Source organism: Colias eurytheme, chromosome 11 (genome assembly GCF_061535395.1).
Source record: "Colias eurytheme isolate Ceu_HAF_F1 chromosome 11, ilColEury1 Martin Lab GWU primary, whole genome shotgun sequence".
Classification (NCBI taxonomy): Eukaryota; Metazoa; Arthropoda; class Insecta; order Lepidoptera; family Pieridae; genus Colias; species Colias eurytheme.
In genome coordinates, this window is record NC_142990.1 from 1,732,608 (window position 1) to 1,756,468 (window position 23,861).

Genomic DNA, 23,861 nt, shown 5'->3' on the forward strand with positions numbered 1-23,861 from the left:
GTTTAAAAACTTACTTGCAAAGGTTCTTTCTTCTTTAAACATCGGTCAAAATGACTTACTTAAAATATGCATTTGTAAAGATAGACTTTTATAATACCTATAATTTTTTAACTAAAAAAAGAAAGCAATAATATATAGATAAAATAAACCATAAAAATGATTCTATTTCCGATCAATATTTCTATAATGACAATTGAGCATGTAAGTACATAATTATTAGAACAAATGAGTGGCATGATCTAATTCTTCAGGGAAAAGCGTGCAAAAACTAATGAATCACAGAGCGTGATGTTAATGTTAATTAGAATATATATTATTATCTACACACACACACATCTACAATTCCACGCATGTTTTATTCTATGGGAAGTGCATAGCGGATATGATAGAAGTCTTGTTTATTTGCATCTTATTTGTTCTTTAAATTGGTGACAACGTTAGTTTAAATTTAGGTTAAGGCTTTTGACTACCACGTTACAGTAAAGTTTTCTTATGTTATATTCAGAAATACAGTACAATGTTTGTTTGAAAACGATAATGGTTGTAGAATACCATCGAGTTATTGGTGCCTTTTGTCTCCGAAGGCTTCGGCTCTTAACTTCCAATAATGTAAAGCTTTGAATAGAAATAACATTAAAGGTAGTTTTAGGAATTCGGAGTAGGTAAATATTTGCATATTTTAAATACATTTTATGTTCTGTAGGTACAGGAACATAATTACTTACATAATATCGGCACTTATTGATATCTTTATCAATTCATGTAGCACTAAAATTTAACAAGCACGATTGCATCCAGTGATTCATAATTATGCAAAGTACAGATGTATTTTAGTACTGTCTCTATAAAGGAACTAAAAACAGACGCGGGTGCATGCCAACTTGTAATCTCTATTAATACTTACGTAGTTATAATGCACTATTATAAGTATTAAGTTTGGAAGTATTTTAAGGATAGCTATTGGATCATTTTTTTACATAAATGGTGCATAAGTGGCTTTATAATTGTTAACTTTTTTTTTTAATTTAAAACAACCACTTATGTAGATCTTAAAACATGTTTGTAGATACCAGTAAATTAACTTAAAGTGAAAGTATAAAAATTTCAAAATTATGCTTTCTGATATTATAATAATTCTGATTTAGTATTTGTTGTTTGATCTATATAAATACCGTTATCATAGTGTTACTAAGTTACATCGTATTTCGTAGGAAATGTTTATCAAAAAATTCCATCTTTACTTTTAAAATAATTGTATATTCCACTGTTCACATACTCAAATTAAATACTGAAAAACATGTTGTGTTATATAATTTTCTTCACTAAAATAAACCACTACCTAGCATAGTTTATCTTGTCCAGCTCTATTGAAGTTTAATCGACAGATGGACATTTAACAGCCAAGGCAAAGTCAAAAACATCTCAAATTATACAACTATGTAGATTTCTGTTGCTATCCATTTAAAACTCTAACAACACTAAATAAAACACAACTGAATAAAACAGGAAACATACCTTTTTTTTAAGTGGGGAAATCTTCCAAAGATACCAACGGCTCCCGGGGAAGGAGCCTATATGTATAATATGTCGGATTATTACCGACTAAAACCCCACTGTGTTCCGTCGAGCCGCTTTAATGATGGAGCCGCGGGTATTGGTTGGCATTCTTCCGCGACCCCAGGAAACATACCTTACAATTTTTTACTATCCATATATTTTATATGGAATATAATTTCAATGCTTAAAAATATTACAATTTGTGATTTGGTTTTAGATTTGTTCATGTTCTCATCAATGTTTTAGGAAATAATTAGATTGAACTTAAGTAATTAAGCTTAAATTTTGACCATTTCGATGTGTGTTTGGCTCATGTGTTAATTTAATAACCAATATAGTATTTAATTTCATCACTAGTTGGCTAATTTATAATCCATTCTGAAAACTGTGGGTGTTTTTGGCTGGCTATGTGTGCGATTACCATGGGTGCAGACACAGAGATATTTAAATAGAGTCTTATTACGTAAATAATTGACAAATCTTATATATAAAATTCTCGTGTCACAGTGTTAGTCTGCATACTCCTCCGAAACGGGTGGACCGATTCTCATGAAATTTTCTGTGCATATCGGGTAAGTCTGAGAATCGGCCAACATCTATTTTTCATATGTACCACGGGCGAAGCCGGGGCGGACCGCTAGTAATCTATACTATTTTAATATTATAAAGCTGAAGCTTTGTTTGTTTGTTTGAATGCGCTAATCTCAGGAACTACTGGCCCGATTTGAAAAATTCTTTCGGTGTTAGATAGCCCTATTATCGAGGAAGGCTATTGGCTATATATCATCACGCTAAGACCAACAGGAGCGGAGAAATGCGGGTGAAACCGCGGGGAACAGCTAGTAACAAGCATGCCTCATTATATTGAGCTTCAAGGCAACAAAAATCTCTTCTGAGTGCTTTTATTACTTTGAAAGAAAATCAATATTATGTAGTATAAATAAACATATTTTTTTTAATATTCAGTGTTGTTTTAAATTCACGTTACATTATGTTAATTATTTTCCCCATACCTCAACAGAATCTACGAGAATTTGCCAACTCAACTTCACTTCACAAAAACTTCTCGGCATACAAATTAAATACATACCTACTCACTAACTGTAAAACACGTCATATAATCTAGATTAATGTACCGTTATATCTTGAACTGAGTCTTAAAATGTTATTTAAATTATTCAGTAATTGTTATGTCTAATTAGAGTGAGCACGGTTAAGTGCCTGCGGATTGGTGCCAGTATGACTAATTATTCTTGCTAACATAAGTTCATATTACTTTAATATTTACTAATGTGTTTTACGTATATAATATCTATTTGTTATTTTATTACGTACAAAAATTGGGATCTTTTTCAAGTAATTTAGTATCTACTATGTATAATGTATATTATGTTAACCTAAAAATTCGTTCTGATGTAAGTGTAAAGTATAACCACACCCCGGACACTCCATATAAAATTATCGTTTTGACAATCACACTGTAGAGACTGCAAATGTGTGTGTTAATGCTTTATGGTTGGCACATTTTTGACTAGCGTAAAAAAAATTCGCGTTTTTCTGATGAAATACATCCGTAAACCGCACAATATCTAACCATTTTCTACGAAAAACGATAGTCACAAATCCAAAATAATAAAATTACTTTAAGTCAATTTGATTAATGTTGTCAATCTTCGTTGCGTATCGTCCCTGTAGAAAAATGTGGACCATTTTTAGACTGATCGTGCGGGGTGAGGTAAGTGTTTAATTTTGGTGGGAGGCGGATAGTGTCCGTTCTGACTTCTGTAGCGTTTAGCTACTACATATTATGTATTCTTGGGTATAACATAATACTACACCATAATACACACTTTTCATTTCAAGTCTAATCTCAAAAAGAGTGAAAAGAAAAACAGATGTTTGTCTCTTGCATATGAATTGTAAACTCTTTCCAACCAAGGTATACACTAGATGGCGTTATTAAGGATAAAAATTTTCTTCTAAAACCGTGTATACTTTTCATTTCCTTCAGCTTAGATTTGGACTAAACATTATATTATTTTACTTGAATAAACTAGGAATCGGGGTTTTGATTTGAATGACGCAACTTTAAAATTGTATAGTCATGAAAGAATTCTTAAATGGACCATTGAACGAAATTTGTTTACATATTTCCTCGTCTAGCAACAAATCTCGGCGAAACTTCGCTTCTCCATTAATTATTCCACAAACGGTATGCGGTTAAGACCAAAAATAAACTCTTACACACTAACAGTACTGTGCAGAATTGTTCACACCTCATCATTGAACCATTGAGTCAGTTGCTTTACATACAGCGGCATATTTGCGCGCCTTTTTCGACGCCATCTTGTTTTATTATTTTTTTTTAAGTATAGGCTAGTGTCCTGTGAATCTGTATTGCAATAAATTTTGCACTTTTTGTCTTTTGGTAAGTACAAAAGAGTTTTGTTACAATATTTACAAATTGAAGTACCTACCTACAAAGCTCACTGTTACCGGTCATTTGACATTTCTCTGACATAAACAAACGCTTAAGTTTCCCGCAAATTTTCGCAAGTCTTTTTATGGTATCAAATCATGTTCATAATATATTTCTAGATCTTTCTTCATAACAGGATCTTAACAAAGTTCTTTATTTATAAGTTATTATTTTAGTTAAGAATTGGTTCAATTGTTACCCATGCTATCGTGATCAAGGGATATTATTTTATATATTAAATTATGGGTCGTCCATGTTTCCTATATAAATGAATAAATATTAATAATGTATGATATTAAAGCTGAATTAAAATAGAAATCTGATAATTTTGTAAAAGTATAAAACTATACTTACTTTAGTTTTAAGGAATTTAATTTTGAGGAATCCATATTTTAATTCGGTTAAATAGCAATGAAAATTTCGTCATAATATAGGACACAATATTATATAACATACAAAATAGAGAGAATAGCAAATGCAGTAAAAGAAAAAAAAGGATTTACAATAGCGTACCTATCGCCGTAAATATAAACTACGGGATTTTTTTTTTATTTCTTTAGTATTAATTCATTAAAGGACTACTTTGTAACATTAAGAGCCGCAGCCCGGGTCGCAATCATCGATACAAACCTATTTGTTAAATATAAATTTCCTACGAAACGCTGTCGGTAGCACTGGCCTACATTCTGGAATTATTGGCTACATTACCGCATCGTCTTAGTTACGATTGTATAATAAATTATGCTCTCCTAATAATCGAATTTGGGTTAGCTTTCAGTTTCGAATAACATTGTTGATTTATCGGCGCTGCGGTTTTTATGGATTGTAATTTGTAAAGGCTAAATTACTTGTCTTACTCGTGTTTACAGAACAATTAATGTTGAACTGATAGAGTTGTAGATAATCGTCGTTAATGCTACTTTTACTGTCTTCTACTTTACTTGCCTTGCCTTGCCAGTTTTATATTAGACCCTATAATAGTTATTGGAAATATAATAATTAATAAACATATCTATCTATAGTAGAATCCATGTAGAATCTAAACGAATTCGATGCCTTGTTGGACCCTGTATTTTGGCCATACACAACCAATGCTATCTTATTTAATAACTGCCGAGTGCCGTTATATTTACTGCCGATATTCGTAGCATTTAACTACAGATTTTATTAAATTCAAGACCTTCTTAGGCATTTTCTTCCATCGTAGGCATATATATACCATGAGATTAATAATTAATTATAGAGTGTATTATGTACCTATTATTCAAATCTATTACATAAGGTTTTAAAAAAGAACAGTCTCATCTCCCATACAGTTCACACGGCAACACATGTTAAACATTTTCCGAAAGGTCCTTCATACCTGACAGTTTTCCGCGGCGCGGAAGCGATCGATCTCCAAATAGCCATCGATCGCTTTGAAGTCTGTCGTTGCAATAAATATAATTAACGCACATCTCACCGTCCGTTGGCTCAATACACTTCGGACGACAAGACAGAACGTGTCTCCAGCTGATTTAGAAACCGGTGAAGGGTTGCGCGCGAGTTTTCCTCGTGGAATTGTGAGTGTGTTGATATCTTTATTGTAAAAATGTATTGGATTGATAGTGCGGTAATATAATAGTGTGTGAGTACACAGGTAATGTTACTTTTGTTTTGGTGTCGGGTTCGTCAAGGATTCTGTTGTACTTGTGACTATTTGTGTGGTGGATTTTTTTGCGTTCTATGTAAAACGTGATAAAACTTATTTTATCCAAATTTTAACTAAGATTATTATAAATATTACCGGAAATAATTATCTTAATATCTTAATATATATAAATCTCGTGTCACAATGTTTGTCCTCAATGGACTCCTAAACCACTTAACCGATTATAATAAAATTCGCACACCATGTGCAGTTCGATCCAACTTGAGAGATAGGATAGTTTAAACGTGTAGATACCACGGGCGAAGCCGGGGCGGACCGCTAGTAAAAATATAAAATGAAGAGAAATATAATGCATGGTATTCAAACGTTATTCTTTTAGGTAAATGTGACATATTGTATTTAATCCAATCAGGCGTGAAAAAATTACGAACTTAAAATTTAATGATGTTATGGCCCATTCCATTTTTAACATAATCATAAAACTTTTAATTAGTGGCTAATAAAAGTGACGCAGTTTAGTTCGTCTACTCGCTGACAGATGGCGCGACCTGTCTTTTTGATTTCTCAACTGAACAGTTATATTTAATTGAAATTTCCATTCCATTGATATAAAATACATAAAAAACGAATTAAGAATAAGAAATAAACCATGTACCTAACTTAAAAATTAGAAATAGAAAATACCTACAGGTAAAAAATATAACAGATGTAACAAAAACTTTTCAGCCATTAACCGTTTTTAGAGTTTTCCGTTTTTTAACACATTTTAAATAAATTTTGTATCGATTAGCTGTTCAAATAACCCCGAACTTGATCAATGATGAACCGATTGGCAGATTAGCAATATGTCTGTCAATCTGCACACAGGAAGACCGTTGTCTTGGCACTAGTCTAATAGTCATTGACTTCAGTTATACTGAAAAACATGAAAATAATAATAACATTTCTTATTTAAAATGTAACAGATTGACTTTGTATTTTTAAAAGAAAATGAAGAAGTCTTTAAAATAAAGTGATTTAAATGAAAAATATAATTTGGAACTACGTTATAATATAATTTACTATTATGTTATAATATCATTTTGAGAATCAAATCAATTCATGAAACAAATCATGGGGATAAACTATTCTGATGAAAAATAATTCAGATTAAAATTCTCAAATTTCTTGGTCACAATTTTTTAACTTAGATAAATATTGTAATATTTGTAAACCCTTTATAATTTCTAAAAATACTTGCTCAATTGTAACTAAACACAATAAGATGCGGTAATTCAAATGTATGAAAATATATTTAAAATAATGTTCTTCTTCCGGTGACTGGCGTGGATAAACAGATTTATGTGTTTGAGGACAAAGGAAGTTGACTCAAAATATTATTATCAAGTTTTTACATTATATTTTATATTTTGAGGGAAGGCTGTTTTGAATAAATAAGAAATACGGACGGCTTTTAAACAACTTTTTCCAGAAAATTTTATACTCTTGACAAATAATTTTGATACATAATAATTATTTTCCCACCGGAATTATATAATTTATACTCACCTATTTTTAATTGAAATTTGAATCTCTTTTAAAGTAAATGTTTTCGCTTTAAAAATACTTGAATTATTTCTAAAGCTTTGTCATCAATCATGATTTTGAGGATAGAGCAAAACCTTCTTGCTTTATGCCTTTTTTGGCCTATGATCTTAAAAAAAAATTGGTTATCTGTAAAGTCGGTTTACTGACGATAGTTGAACGTGACAACGTCCGATTGTGCTTCAAGGCTTACATGGAACGCTTCAGAGCGAGGTAACGCCGCATAAGACATGTTTTTTCGTGCGTGCAACCGGCTCTATCGAATTATAAGACGTTCTCACTTCAAAAAATTCTCCATAAGGAATACTTATATGTACTTACTTAAAATATAAAATTTATGTCTACAATACTTTCGACAACGTGACTTTTGGCACAAAATACTGGACAACTCAAACATGCAGAATACATTCAAGTATTTTATGCTTCCAAGCCTTCCAAGTCCAGTGTAAATACCTTTATACTAACATAATATTATATGTATTCTTGACCTTATATCAAATTCCTAATTAAAAACTAGCTAGTATAGGAAACAGTATAAGTAACTATATACTCAAAGGGGATAGAAAACTATCAGTAAATCCAAAAATCATTTAAAATTAGATAGGTATGTAACGTAGTTACAAAACTGTTTCATTAGGTTTGATATTGAAAATTTTACACTGCGCAATTATTTTGTCATCTTTCATTGAAAACCAAAATATTTAAATAAAGATAAGCTCTGCAATGATAACAATCACGTTGGCTTAAAATAAAACTTTAATTCGATTCCATACAGTTGATAAATTTATTACACAAGTCGAAACAAATCACTAAAGTGCTAAACATCCAAATAAATGTATACAGCATCAATTATACTGGTCATTTACATTCCCCGACCGATCAAATTAAATTAAACAATTCAATATTATAGTATACTAGCTGTACCCCACGGTTTTACTCGCAGTGCTCCGCTCCTGTTGGGGTTAGCCACAGACAACATGTCTGTGGGGTTAGCGCTATGATAATAATTATAAAGCCTACTATGTATATAGGAACCCGGACCTGAGATCCGTACAGACCAGTAGTTCCTGAGATTAGCGCGTTCAAACAAACAAACTCTTCAGCTTTATAATATTAGTATAGATTGAAAACGCGCGCCAAAATGCGAGATCTCAGGACTATAAAAACTGTGATGATTTCAAGCAAGAGTCAACAAGAATGTCCAGAAATACATCACGTCACATTCAACATGGATTCTTACAAAATTAATTTGTCATCTTGGATGCCAACTACCAAGTTATTGGCACGAAATATTTGGGATTAAATGTTATGTTAGACATTTTATAAAACATTGTAATTTTAAATTAAGTAATTACCTAATCGGTCGTCAAACATTTGTTTCTAGTTTTTTATGTTTTAGAATAATTCTCCTACGGTCTTCAAATAAAATTGAAATACTCGTATAGCATTAACTATTTTAAATAAGATTTTAAAAGTAATCCGTTAATTTTCCTTTCGGCGCGTAAAATGCGAATGTATTCGGTTTTTCAGACGAGACCAGCTGGCTTACTCTTCAACCTAATTTCAATTCCAATCTAAGACCAATCCGATCCCAATGTTAATTTTGCAGTCACGTGATTTCGTACTCTTGAAAACAATCTGACAACATTGGATTGAAATTGGGATTGCCCCGCGATTATTTGTTACACGTGAAGTTAGCTATGAGACGGGCCGCAATAGTGTCGTCTAACTCTTTACGATTAATCGGTAATAGGACTTTTAAATGCTTTATCCTTTAAAAAACAAGGCTAATAAATATTTCTGAGTTAAATAAATATTTAATTTTATTCTTGTTAACATATTCCATCTATTTGAGCGATAGAAAATGGTCAAAATCATAAAATCACGTTTGACGTTGGCTGTATGCGGGAGGATCGTTGCCTTTTCTGCAACCCAACGCAGACGCGCTCCAATTTCAAATATTCTAAACATATTCAAGTGGTTGAGAAGAGTGAACCTTATTTTAGTTGCGAGAGTTATTTATAATTTTGAATTCATATTTAATTAGTTACTCAACTAATACGAGAGATTTACATAAGGGGTAAGTAAAAAAATATACTAGCTATATTATAAGTAAGTAATGTTTTATTATGGTTTTACTTAACTAAATAATGAGAACCAACTATTTTTGTTTTGTCGCTGTATATAATTACTATCCTAGGTTACTTTATAAAGATGATATTGACTTATAAAAACGATGAAGAAATTTTTGATTTTACGTATTTTGTAGATAATTATGCACAATTACATTTGTTATTATTTACGTTTGTAAATAAATGTGTGTTACACACAAACCTTTATTATACTAGTGTAGTTAAATTAATTTATTAAATATGAATAAAATACAATATTTGTATTTTGTTGCGAATAATTATAAAAGTTTTTCAATTTCAGTAAATATGTCCAATCGGCCAAGTTATGCTCAGTTAGAAGGTTTGGTGGAGTTTCTCGAAGAAAACCCGGGCATAGCTAGAGGAGTGCTTCGGACAGCACACGGTAAATTGGAAACAAAGAGAAAATGGGAAACGTTAGCGAATACATTGAATTGTCTTGGAGGAGCAATTAAAAATGGACAAGGCTGGGCTAAGGTAATACTTGTTACTTTAACCTTTTGAACGCCAATGACATCTATAGATGTCATGCGCAATCGTGCCCTGTGCGCCAACGACACCTATACATGCCAAGAAACAGATCATAGATAAATACAAAATAAACATATTAAACCTTTACTTTTACGTGTTTTATTTATACAGTTTATGAACTGAATCCCCAGTTATTACATAATTGTACACAGTAAACAAAATTGCCAAGTAGTTATTCAAATATTTGATGACAAAAAATAACTTAATTAATGGCTAAAAAAGCATGTTCTCTCGCGCCAATGACATGTATACGTGCCTACTAGTGATGTAGTGTAATATTCAAGTAACTTCATTAAAATTTCAGCGAAATTACTCTAATTCGCTTAATTTTTGTAATAACTACAAAAAAAATATATAAGCTTAGTCACTGAGAAAAAAGGTAAATACTACATTCTTTGGTATAATACCATATTGTCTATATTGTGGATATTGTTGATTTGAATATTATCCTTTTCGCCAATCATGCGCATCCCTAGCACAGTATCGATATGCAATCCCTTCTGCGCCATTGACATGAATAGATGTCGGACTGGTGACGTCGTAAGCGCGTGCCGTGTTGTTAAGTGCGGAAAGTTGTAAAAATATTTTATCGAGTATTGCCGAGAGTGTGAGTGCCTTTATTAGAATATTCTTATGATACAAATTGTCGCTATGTCATATCAAAATATGGTAATTGACCTAAATAGGTACCTACATATAATTAGTATTTGTAATAACTCAAGTATTAAACTAAATGATTGGAAAATAAATATAATATGTAGTTTTAGAGCTATTACGCACTGTCGACCAGTCGCCTGTGACTTACTATAGTTTAAATAGGGGCTTGCGCACATAGTCGTCAGTCGTCCAGGAGTAAGTCCAGTCGCCGGCGACTGAGTCGCCGGCGACTGGTCGACAGTGCGTAATAGCTCATAATGCAATTCCCTTTGTTGTTTTGATATTTACAAATAAACACTCCACAATAATACCTATAGTTCATAATTCATATAAACTTAATAAATAAACTCGATAAGTTATAATAATATACAGCTACACATCCCTAATCAGAAGCGAGAGATTATAAAAAAAAGGATGGTTGCCCGCGCCATTGGCATGTATACATGCCAATGGGGCGTAACTGATAGAGAATAGTGCTGTAACTTGCTGCAATTTTATATGTATTTTTGTATCTCAAAAGGTTGATTTTTTTGTTGATAGTTGCTATTTAATGTGGTCTTAAGTTTTTACAGTAGGAGATGAGGTTAAATAAATATTATTTTTGTGTTATAAGCTGTTTATTCAAATATTCAGACGTGAATTATTATGTTTATCGATAACATTTTGGAATCCCTACTATTTTCAAGGTTATCTCATTGAATTTGTGGCTTGGCGTGGAGGGCACGGCGATGCGTTTTTGCTCTGGCGGTCAAAAGGTTAAATATTAAATTGAATAATTTCATTAAAATTCAAACATGAAAGCAAGTCTCAAAGTCGAGCCTCAGATATTTTTAACAATTTATATAAACTGCATTTAAATCATTAACAATAAGATAAAAATTCATTTGTTTTCAGTATTGGGCTGAGAAGAAATGTGCTCTAAAAAAACATTGTGCAGTTCTCTCGGCTTCAATGACACGTACTGGGGGAGGGACAGACAACCTAGCAGGGTTGTCTGCCCTAGACATTAGATTAGTGGCAGTAATGGGGGGACAAGAATTTGCGACGCGTGATACAATATTGACAGTCGACCCATTTCCTCAATCGGTAATATATTTAAATAAACGTACAATTTTGTAATATAAATTTACATTACATTACATTTAGAATTCTCAATATTTAATAAATTTTATAATATTCTTTTCATTGTTTCAGTTTGCAACAGTAGTGGAAAACATTTTAATACCTGCAGAAAGTGCGGAAATGGATAGTTCCACAATTATAACGTCACACAATGAGGCAGTACAAGAATTACCCACGAGTAAATATTTGTAGTTTAGGAATTTTAAATTATTTTAAATATGCTCCATAAACCCATAGTCACTCAACCACAATTGGGATTTTTTGTTACAGCTCGAACATGTAACACTTCACTATTTTATTTTATTGACTTTTTTCTAAACATAAACAATTTGTAACATGATGTTTCAAGTGCTGATTTTACATTTTTTATGATTATATTTCAGTACCTGCGCCTGCGACGCCACTTCAAAGTACCCTTCCACAACGACCCCGCCGACGCCGGTCCTCGATACAGAGAACGGTGGATATTGACATGCAGCAGATGACGGATATCGAAGCGCGGCGGGTTGAAGCCGAATTAATTACAGCGCAAGCATTAACCAAATTGTCAGAGAGCGTTAGCAATATTGAAAATGCTTTGTTATCTATTGCTAATGCAATTTCAGAAGTTGCAAGAAAAATGCCCAGTCAATAACTTTTCAAGATTATATTATTATGTACTTATGTGTTGAAATAATTTTTTTTATTATTCTTTTTTTATTTGTTAGGTAATGTATCATTCTATTTTAATTGTTAATTTGTGTTATATTAGTAGAAAGTATAGAAATAAATACTATGATTAAATAAAAAAAGTTTATTCATTTCATTCATCATCACATGTCAAAACTTAGATTAACAACTTAGTAGATTAATCATTTAAAAATAAGTTGAGTAGGTAACTTATAACTACCAAAGCTGAAAAAATACAATTTTATACCAAATAACTAAACATAACTAGAAAATTTATAACAAATAATATAAAACTTCCCTTGCTTTTAACCTACCTCCTACTTGCCCACAACTGCTGAACTAAAATATTTCGTTTTTCGATTCCTCGTCTTAGTTCAGCAGCTGCAGCTGTGCTGCTAGTTGATTCTTGAGAAGAGACATCAGGGCATTCATTACCACACTCTGCTGTATTCTCTACAAGATCAACACCTACTCTATTAATACATATGTTATGTAACACACAACATGCGTTGATAATTTTAGCTACTGTATCTGGATGGTAATGCAGCACTCTATGTTTGTGTAAGCAACGCCACCTATTTTTTAATATACCAATGGTACGTTCCACGGTATTCCTTGCAGAGCAGTGCAACTTAGTGTAGTGATGTTCTGGGGAGCCATCAGGAGCATCTAATATAGGTGTCATCATGTACTCCCTCTGTGCATATCCAGAATCACCTGAAATGTAAAACTATTTATCAAAATAGATTCAAAAATACAAAAATTCTACTATAAACTTATTTAAATAATTTACTTGCCTAGTAAATACACATTTTCTCCATTATTATTTAAAGTAATTAAATGTTGTTTAACGGGGTGCTGATTCCACACGAAACTATCATGCGATGCTCCTCCAAATGAAGCATCTACTGACAAGATTCTTAAATCTGCATCACTAATCTAAAAATACATATTATATTTAAAACATGGACTTATAACAAATTGATTATTAAGTGAATTATTACTTACAATCATAACATTTCTTGAATGAAAATGTTTGCGATTAAAAAACCTTTCTTCATTATCTTTAGGTCTTATCATGGCTACATGAGTGCCATCAATACATCCAATAATACAGGGAATGTTAAATTTTTCATAAAATCTAGAAAATAAGTGCAACTTAATGAAACAATGCTTTATAGAAAACACAAAAAAAAACAGTTTTATGATCCAAGATAAAAGGTAGATAAAAATTAGGTATTTGTCTTTTGCATTACCTTCGTTTTATAGCATCTCTTTCCGGACGATTTTGAGGAAACTTAATCCATTTTTTTTGAATAACTGCATTGTTAAGAGCTGCCGTCACATCCCTTATACTGCGACTAACAGATTGTTGTGACATGAGAGTACCATACGTGCCTCCAACTAATTTTTGGTAACTCCCAGTCGCATAAAAAGACAATGCTACTAAAACCTGCAAAAATTATACAAGTCTAAAGCTTTTCTTATGTATAATATTATCATATTATATAATCTATATAATATTATCAACATCAAAAAAGTCAATTATTAAAGACAATATACGTACCTTATATTTTGGTGCTATATCACTTCTTCTTTTATCAGTTGGCATAAAAGGTTTGATTTCTTCATAAATTTCCCCAAATAAAACCTTACTTACTCTATAATTCGCTCTAAATTCTTCATCATTCATGGTAAACGCTTTATCCGTATATCGCATCATACGACGCTCATCTCGTCGTTGTTTTAATTGTTTTCTATGGGAATTACTCAAAATACTATAAATAACTGCTAACCGTGCCATATTATACACCAATAACTTATTAAAATCAATTAAAATAGTAAAACAATTCCTAAAAAGTTACACTTTTGCTATTGGAAAAATCACAATTGACAAGCAATCCGAACGCAATATCAACTCAATAGACCGCTGTCAAATAAACTCAAGAGTAGCATTTAGCGCACGGCATAGCCCGATCCCAATCCCACTTAGTTCTCATAAGAAATACGCAATTTGAAACCAATGTGGCGCTAGCGTCGATCTCAAGAGTACGAAATGTTAAAATTCCGATGTATCGACATTGGAATTAAACTCGAGAGTAAGCCTGCAGAATGAAAAGAAACATCAAATTATATCACAGAAGTTTTCAATTTTATTTTATAACATTCATTGAACATTTTAGTCAAATTCTAATAGAAGAAAATTGCATTCTTTGTTTTAAAATATTTACATAGAGATTTTTATAAGCTGTTAACGACTTCCTGATACCCACGTCTTTGTTCATTCATTCACGATAAGTTTTAGACTGACTCACACATAAGTATGAATGAAAAAAAAATAACGAGCATTTTCTTAAGTAGACAGCTTTACTACGAAAACGTGCGTTTCTTGGCACATACAACCTCTACAGTTTGTTTTGCTACGTAACTTAGTAATAGTCTCCTTGAAAGCCGTCGTACAATAACCTTCTTATCTATTTCTGCGTTTCCGTGACATTCAAACAGATTTGCAAACGCGCGAATTTCTTTTTTTTATGCAATTTCGACGTTTTCGAAAAATAAAAGAACACGACTCCTTTTTCGAAAATTCGAGCAATCGTGTTCGAATCTGATGCGTTTCGAATTTTGAAAATAGAAAACGAAAATTTTTAAACTGAATTCTATTTAAAATTGGTTAGTTAATCGCCCTTCTAGCTGTTGGTTCAGTGTGATGTTTTGCGATCCAGTGCGCACGGCCCGCGTGACGTCACCGCGTATCGAGTTACGTGCGCGCCCATCTCCGTACGCGGACTACTTTCACTTGAAGGCAAGGTCGCTTCCGATGCACGTCGTTTATAAAGGAGCTTCTTTAATTCATAAAGGATCCTTTGAAATGTATTAGATACTAAGCCAGGTCTATTTCGTTTTACTAGTTTGAAGATCACAGCCCGATCTCGGTGTTACATGTTACTTTAAAAAATTATTTGAAATTTCTTTCTAAACAATATCTTATCTTAGGTTTTCTGCAGGTAGACCGGCGTCTATGCTGTCTAGAGCTCTTATGCGAGTAGTCCATATTTCACCACATTTTTGCCAATTTTTTTTTATACATACATATATACGCATTAATTTACATACCTACAAGCGAAAGCTTAGTATGGGATCAGATCGTGCTATGTGTGATAATTGCCCTGAAATATTTATTAATTCATATACAAAATAATTATTTAGATATCAATATGTTTCAGCCAAATCATATTTACGGAGTTTGATAATATTATTTTTCTTTTTCTCTCAAAATCAATATTAGTTCTCTCCATATTATCTTAGTTAGGAATGCAAAAAAATAGATACAATATATCGTGAATTAAAATCAATCATAAAATATTGAATATCACAGAAGAATCCCGCCATAGCCGGCGCCGACGCACACCGTTATAATTCACGCGGGCCTTTCTCCGTCATTGTGACGTCATACTCCATGATTAGAACGTACTGAGTGCACATTGTCTGCTAATTTTATTTGGTTACGCTCATTACTCGAGTGCTATACTTTACTCATTATCCTGATTTAATGGAACGACTCGAATATCGTAAATGGTATTAAATGCTACTATTTTCAATAAGCTGATAGTGATAACTGAAAATGTATATCGTTTTATTTTTTTTTTAATGAAAGCGTCTTTAAAAAACATTTATAGAACTTTAAATTAAACAGGGCGCATATAATTACTTACATATTAGGTACAATTAATGAGAACTCAGCAACTTTATAAATCCATTTTTGAGTTTGATAGTATTTTCAGTGGCAATAAATAATAAGAGCATGAATAAAAAATAAACAAACATTAAAGCTAATAGGTAACTGGAATTGAAACATACGATCATGAATCTTCGAGTAGTACATCTAATACTTTGATGGTAATAATAAAATTTCCTGGCATTGTGACAACTACCAGTGTTTACTGAGTAACGTTTGGATCGCATTTTTTTAATGTTATACATGAGAGATTTGCGCGCGTGCAAAACATTCAATTTTTATCCTCTTGAGGTCGATGACTCATGATCGCTTTAAACGATTATAAATGCTATTTCCAGACAAAATATTCCAATGTCAAGTAACAGATATGAAATATTTTGATACTTGCATATTTTTATACTGTTTTAGGATTTAAGGGGTTATAAAATATTAAACGTCCATCTGTGATAACTCAAAAACCTTGAGCAAAAATTTAACTAAAGACAATCGATGCTATGTCTAGTCACAATGCCAAACGCAATTCTAAAAGTGGACACAAACTTTGGCAAGTGCTATATTTTAATTTCAGTTCATATCTTGCCCCGGAGTTCGCTGCATCCGATCCCTGCCCTATCAATCTTCACCTACTGCCCTCTCCCTCTGTAGTGACCAGTGACAATGGGACTTATGTTATCAGTTGTATTATCCTACGCTGGATTCAACGAAGCCTTAGAGTGCATCAAGCATATCCTCAGCGGCGTCATTCCCGATACCGAGCCAAACTTTCAAGATATAGTCGAATATTATACGAGTCTTCTTCAAAAATCACCCAATCCGTCGACACCTCCAGTCTGGACTGTGGAAAGCGGTCAAGGATATCTCCATTTAACTGAAGATAAGGATGGACGCATAAAGTCAGCAGCCATTAAGTTTTATGGAGACAAAACTATTGCTCTACTTTTCTCGACTAAAATAAGTAGCTTCGGTCAAGATTCCGTAGAAGATTCACAAGCGAACGGTGATTATAGATTGGAAAGGTACATACCAACAAAGACGAAAACAATCATATCGGAATCATCAGAGTCGTTCAGTGTTGGATATAAAAAACGATCACCCACTACCTCTGAAACTATTTCAGATTCGAACGGACCTTTAGATAATTCTCGGGAAGAAGATGAGCTCGTTGGTGTCCAAAATCGAGAAAAATTATCATGGGAATATGTTCCTAAAAGCCCGTCGCCTACACCACTGCCCGAAATAAATTTTCAGTCATATGATGACGACAAAATTGGAGACACCACTTACAGCGAAAGCTTTTTAAGGTTAATATTATCTGTATTCTCTCATCATGCCACATTCATTACGTCAGCTGCACGCTCTGTAGTGACCTAGCTTCCCTTTCATTGTGTGTCACCATATGCACCACACATACGTATTTTCACGCATGGAACTATTTCACTATTACTACAAACCGATTCATGTTTTATAAATCTGTTTAAGATCACTAGATGGAATTAAAATCACACCATTACAACGAAATGACCCGAGTGGCCGACGGCGGACTTTTCGGATGCGTAGATCTTCATCGTCGAATTCTTCAAAGGAATCGCGTGCCTCGCGCGAGGAGGAATTAAAAATGTTCACGTCACTCGAGGAGGAAGAGTTCAAAAGCATGAATAAAGAGAATAACTACTCCGGTTTTGGGAGTGCACCTAATTTAGTGACACGTTCTTATTCCAGAAGTCGCTCCAGGGAACGATCGAAAGATAGAAAAACCCGTAGTTTTAATGACGAAACAAGCCCAGTCAGCGAAGAAAGGCTTGAAGTAAGGCAGCGGAGTCTGTCAAGATTAGGTTCGTTCGAGGAGAACGAAGAAATCAAAGAAACCGCTGAAAAAAATGAGGTAACCGAGCAAGAATCGGAAGATGTTGATTTCTGGTCTAATATCGCAGATTAGTGACGCTTTATCGAAGCACGCTGTAATATGTTAACCTTATTGCGCATGATTGATTGAGAGATTAAACAGTTATATTTTTTATCCTTGTGTTTGTTTTATAAATCCTACGTAGATACCTTCCAATAGGACAGGAATGTGGTATAATTAGGCGTATAATGTTTGGCTTCGGTATACACACAAAATTACTTTATATTCAGACCAATCTCCTATCTTAATTTCAAATACATAATAGGATTGAGATATCTAGTCAGACATATAGGTACAGTGTACACCTTTGCATTAAAAAGTACATAAATCAAAAATTATAAATGTTCGCTTGTACACTTGCCAACGTTAAGTACTATAAATTATTATTATCGCTATTAGGACAAACTTAAGTATGTCACGAAAGCAAAACAGTTGCACAATTGATCCAAAAATATTCACTATGATGAACCTCGACCTACTTCGGCTCGTGAAACCGGGCTAACCTTCAGCCCATTATATCCCATAGTTCAGTGACATTTTTAACATATTCAAAGAAATCCCATCAAAAAACTTGATTAGCAAAGATCTTTTATGTTACAGTCTAGGAGTAAGGTTCTTATATCTTCTCTTATATATAAAAATGAATCGCAAAATGTGTTGGTAAGCGCATAACTCGAGAACGGCTGAACCGATTTCGATAATTCTTTTTTTATTATATTCCTTGAAGTACGAGGATGGTTCTTATGTAGAGAAAACGTAAACATGTACCACGGGCGAAGCCGGGACGGACCGCTAGTATGTATGTATTAAAATTATTTATCATATTATTTAAAATGCAAAATTTTATTATTGAAGAAAAGTAACTACACATTTATATTATTATGAATTAAAAAAAAGGTTTCAAAAGAAAAAATTGAAAATCCAATAATGGAAAAATCTGTACTAAATTATCTTACACCTGTAAAAATTTAAAATACATTAGAAAAGCACTCTATTATGTAATTTATATGAACTATCTATCAATAACTGCACCTATCATATAAACAAAAATTAAACGTGTTTATTCCGCATCAATGATAAGAACAAAATTAAATTTCCTTCAAATAAACACATGAAAATATAGTTATTCAGCTATTTCAACCTTGGCTTTATAACCTGTTTAGTTGCGCGGTTAGTTGCACTAAAATATTGTGTTACTGCGGTAACAGACAGACTGAGGAATCATCTCAAAACCGCATCGCTGAAAGCGAAATAATTTTACGACGGGAAACCAAAGCGACGCGTCGTTCTTTTGGTAAAAAAAAATAATAAACGTGTAAATGAAGTAGGAGTATGTCATATTACGTAATTTGATAGTAGTAAATATAAAGAAAAATTTATCGTTATATAAATTAAAGTACTTGCTAGGTAAATATTATATATTATAAGTAGATCGATACTAAATGAAAAATGCATCGAGGTTAATTGTTATGTTTCACTAAACATTTATTATTTTCGATATCACCGGTAATAATAATTACCTAATATAATTATATAAAAAAAACTTGTAAAATAATCTCTATTCCGAGTCCCGAACATACGTTTTGTCACAGATTTTTTTTAGATTCCTGTAATGGTACAGAAAAATTAGTAAAAGTGTCGCAAAATCTCATTTAGCGCATCAATCTCCGTACACACGAGAACTAAATCGAGGGAGTTTTATAAAAAAATACCCATTTTCTGTCCCTATAATTGATCGTTCAATCAATGTCCATTCACACTTATCCTCCCCTAAAACGCACGTTATAAACTTATTTATAAAATACGCTATGAACAAAATGCTAAATAATATTTAAATTTGCGTGAAATTTTTTCGAAACTGTTAAAGCTTTTCAAGTTTATTGAACTGCACTAATTGGCATGCAGAAATATGTATTCGGAATTTTAACTGCAATTATTTTGCCTGGTGTTTTGAACTATTAAGGATTTCAAAATATTGCATTTATTCGCAATACGAAAGGGACACTAAACAAAAAATGGTGATGATTACTTACTTCAGTTAGAGCTTTAATACAACAAATACTTACTACTTAATACGAGATTGTTTTTATTAAAATTACAAACTCCGAGTCTTATTTTAAGAAACGAAGATATTTTATTTATGTTAACTAGCTCTATAGAAAATGCGTTGTCTAATATTACATAGAGACTGGCCCTTTATTCAGAAAAAGAAAAAACAAGATCTCGTTTTAAAAATGACGTAGGTACGTAATTTTGAAACATCTTATTATAGATACACAATAACGAAAGCCAACGTCTTGCCTCGTAAACAATGTTTAATTCTCAGAATCTCTTTCTTGATATAATATGACTAAAATAAAATTTTCATGATTATGATTTATTGCCAAGTACTTTAATCTTATTGTGTCGCAAGTCGCATAATATTCTCATCAACCTGTTTCCATCTGTTATACATATTAATCAAGACTACTATATGAATTTTATATTGCTGTCGTATCTAGTAAAATATTCTATAATTCGTAAATATCTACCTATCAAGTACCAGTATACTTTTACTCTACGTTTACAGGTCCACTTTTTCGTAAAATTTTAAGTAAGTGTAATTTTAGTTTCATCAAATTCATTTACTTAGGTACCTACTTATCTAGTTGGCACCCTATGAATGAATGAATGAATTAAAATCCTTTATTGCTATAGAAATAAAATATAAAATCATACAATACATTTAATAAGCAAAAGGCGGCATTATCGCCAGGTAACGATATCTACCAGGCAACCTTTAAAGTATAGGAAAGAAACAAAACAAAAAGTGAGCAAAAACAAGGCAATACAAACAAGGAAATCTAAATATGAACCACCGTATGAACCACTATGAAATAAAAATACAATCATGATGCATGTAACTATAGAAAAAGTAATCATACGTCTAACTAATGTGGGCTAATGTTATAAATAAACGAACAGTAACATCGCAAATTGTTCTCAAAGATTATTCACCAATTCCTTAAGATAAACGTCATTCATCTTTCCTAATAATTATATGATTCTAACCTCCTACATTCAAACACGTAGCAACGAGCTCTACGACCACTTTGCCTTACATTATCACATAACACATCCTACGTCCAGATGTTTAGCATCCAAGAAAAACGCGAACATAAAAATAACGAATGAATGGAGTGACCAAGACCTTGCGAAGTCTAACTGACCGCTTGAAGGCTGTATTTTAAACGTGCTGTCAATAGACACATAGTTTATGAAGTACAGAGTATAAATATACATGCAAGGAAATGGACACATAATTATTATGCTTGTCTAGATAATTGAATAAACATAAAATATTAATATTAGAACCTGCTACCTTTTTTTGCGTATATAAGTAATAACAGAGATAAGCGTATTGACCGATTAAAATGCGGCAATTTGAAACCTCATATGTTTCAGAACATTCTGTGCATGCCTGTAATAGTAAGTTTACCTTCAAGTGAAAATTTTGAATTCATTGAATCTTACGTAATAGATATTGCAAGCGAGAACTGATAGCTTACACATGGCCATGTTATACTAAACACACCGTAATTGAACTCTCATTCATATCTTCCAATGAATTGGGGTTTAATGGATGCAACAACAAATCATTCATTTGCACTTAAAATTTAGGCAAACAGTACACTATTTATAAAAGAAACTGTTTATTATTCCAGTCTGCTTCTGCACTTCAACTCCGCTAACTGAATCCACGTATAAATAGAGAAAATCTATAGTATTTGCAATATGAATTTAGCCAAGATCGGTAACCGTAAAAAGTTTACGAATTTAATCTATCAATAAATAAAGTTAGCTTTGATCGCTCACAAACATTAATCTTACGTCGTTTCACACGGATCCAATCTGATTGATACAAAGGATTAAAAGATTAATTCAGTAAATCGTCTACGTCAATCACGCCTCATAAATTTCCTAGACAACATTTCAGGAAATACATAAAACCTTCGATTATTGCCAAAAATCAATCAATACGTCGCTTTTCAACCTTTTAATTCACCACTTTTGAGGGTGAAATTATTTAAGTCCGGTTGTCGATTGTAAATCATTAATCGTTATCCAATTACCGATCAGCATTAGTTGAATCTGGGCCAAAACGATAAGGCGACTACATTTCAATGAGCAAAGCTTTGAATCGGTTCGCCCTACATATCACAAGTGCAGGGGATCGTGTGAGCAACACGGACATAGGAGATCTTGAAGCTGCGAGGAAACCGATCGCGGCCGGTTAGCGAAGGAAACGTACACGCTCAAATCTCCGGACGTTTGGAAACGCCCGCCCGCGCACCTGCCCTCTCCGTCACTCATCCAAATTTAAATCCCAAACTCTCCCCACCGTCGCGTTCGCTAAACATTCTGGAATAATTCCTGCGATTCAGGCACCGGTACTCGCCATTCGATTTCGGGTCGCAACCGCGTTCAGTGATATCCTAAGAAATTATCTGATAGACTTCAGCCATGGCTGACGTAGACGTTCAAGTCCAGTATACCACCACGGAACGCAAGACCAGGAAGGTCAAGAAGACCTCCAAGCGTAGGGAATCTAAGGATGGCGAGGTCTCAGTCACAGAACTCGAGCAGACAAACACCACCACCACCAACGACGATGGGTATGTGTAGTGGTGGCCAATCCCCTTGACCCCGTGCATAGTGCGATGTGACAGTGTGTTGCAGTCTAGTGTCTTTCTCGTTCCGCTTTTAGTGATTTTATAAAAAATGCACAGCTTTATCGTACCCTTTTGGCCACCCTCACATACCCAAACTTATTTAAGGTATATGAGAATTCAATTAATTTCATATCTAAAAAATTTAATGTTACGTGAAATTGTTATAAAAAACAAATATAACAACTAATCAACAAATAAAGGAAACTACGTTATAAAATACGAATTATATGTAAATGTGCTATCAAAAATAAATAATGCAAACAACAATGCCCCTGAACTTGAGATTGAAACAGAACATGTCGTCTATTTTTGTTCCCTGCATTAAATCGTCCATTGCGTAGTTTACATTGATTTTCTTTTTTTCAGCTTATTTTTAGTGACGAGTACACCAAGGCGATGAACAAGGACTGGCATAGCGGTCACTTCTGCTGCTGGCAGTGCGATGAGTCGCTGACAGGACAGCGCTATGTGCTCAGGGACGAGCACCCTTTCTGCATCAAGTGCTACGAGAACGCCTTCGCTAACGGCTGCGAAGAATGCAACAAGACCATCGGTATCGACTCCAAGGTGAGAAATTTGTTCGGAACAGACTATACCAATCTAAGAAAAAAATTCATGTTTGAAATCCTAATATTTTTTAAACTTAAGGCCCTTCGCTCATGGAGCTACTCAAAAATGACTGAACTAATCAGTAATTACGATTACAAACCAGTTACAAATTGTATCTCGCATACAACGCTACTCAAGTTATAGGCCCTTCGCTCATGGAGCTACTCAAAAATGACTGAACTAATCAGTAATTACGATTACAAACCAGATACAAATTTTATCTCGCATACAACGCTACTCAAGTTATAAGGTTTCAGTCACTTGTCAATGTTTGCTCGTTCATTTTTATCATAAAAAACAAAGAAACTCGGGAAACCAGTAGCGTGGAGACCGACACGACGCGTCGCGCGTGATTTGTTGCTAACGCGTTACTCACCAGTTAGTAACTAGTCGCGTCGTGTGCGAATCTCCATAGAACATGTATGGGCTGTGACGCTCAGGCAACTCGTTAGTAATTTGAGTTTGTGACTAGTTCTTTTTGAGTAGCTCCATGAGCGA

At 33.1% G+C, this 23,861-nt stretch overlaps 2 protein-coding genes across 6 annotated transcripts in view; both read left to right on the forward strand.

Annotated features, from left to right (window-relative positions):
* Window positions 1-23,861, forward strand: part of Lmpt (four and a half LIM domains protein limpet) — a 143,505-nt gene that overhangs the window by 98,141 nt on the left and 21,503 nt on the right. For 3 of the 5 annotated variants that reach the window (XM_090106997.1, XM_090106995.1, XM_090106996.1), the window contains exon 7: window positions 23,121-23,321. In XM_090106997.1, coding sequence (XP_089963123.1) covers window positions 23,121-23,321 — 201 coding nt within the window. Of the gene's footprint in view, window positions 1-16,725; window positions 17,441-17,618; window positions 18,022-22,424; window positions 22,698-23,120; window positions 23,322-23,861 lie in introns of those variants that run through there. The other 2 variants (XM_090106994.1, XM_090106998.1) reach the window with 2 other exon arrangements.
* Window positions 9,644-12,482, forward strand: LOC149904353 (uncharacterized). The gene is made up of 4 exons (XM_090107194.1): window positions 9,644-9,898; window positions 11,504-11,695; window positions 11,804-11,909; window positions 12,115-12,482. Exons 1-4 carry the CDS (start codon window positions 9,644-9,646, stop codon window positions 12,363-12,365), a joined length of 804 nt encoding a protein of 267 aa, XP_089963320.1. The 3' UTR covers window positions 12,366-12,482.

Coding starts and splice junctions, on each gene's coding strand:
- LOC149904353 (XM_090107194.1), top strand. CDS start 9,644: ATGAATAAAATACAATATTTGTATTTTGTTGCGAATAATTATAAAAGT. Junction 9,899..11,503: donor ATGGACAAGGCTGGGCTAAG/GTAATACTTGTT, acceptor ATTTGTTTTCAG/TATTGGGCTGAGAAGAAATG. Junction 11,910..12,114: donor AGTACAAGAATTACCCACGA/GTAAATATTTGT, acceptor ATTATATTTCAG/TACCTGCGCCTGCGACGCCA.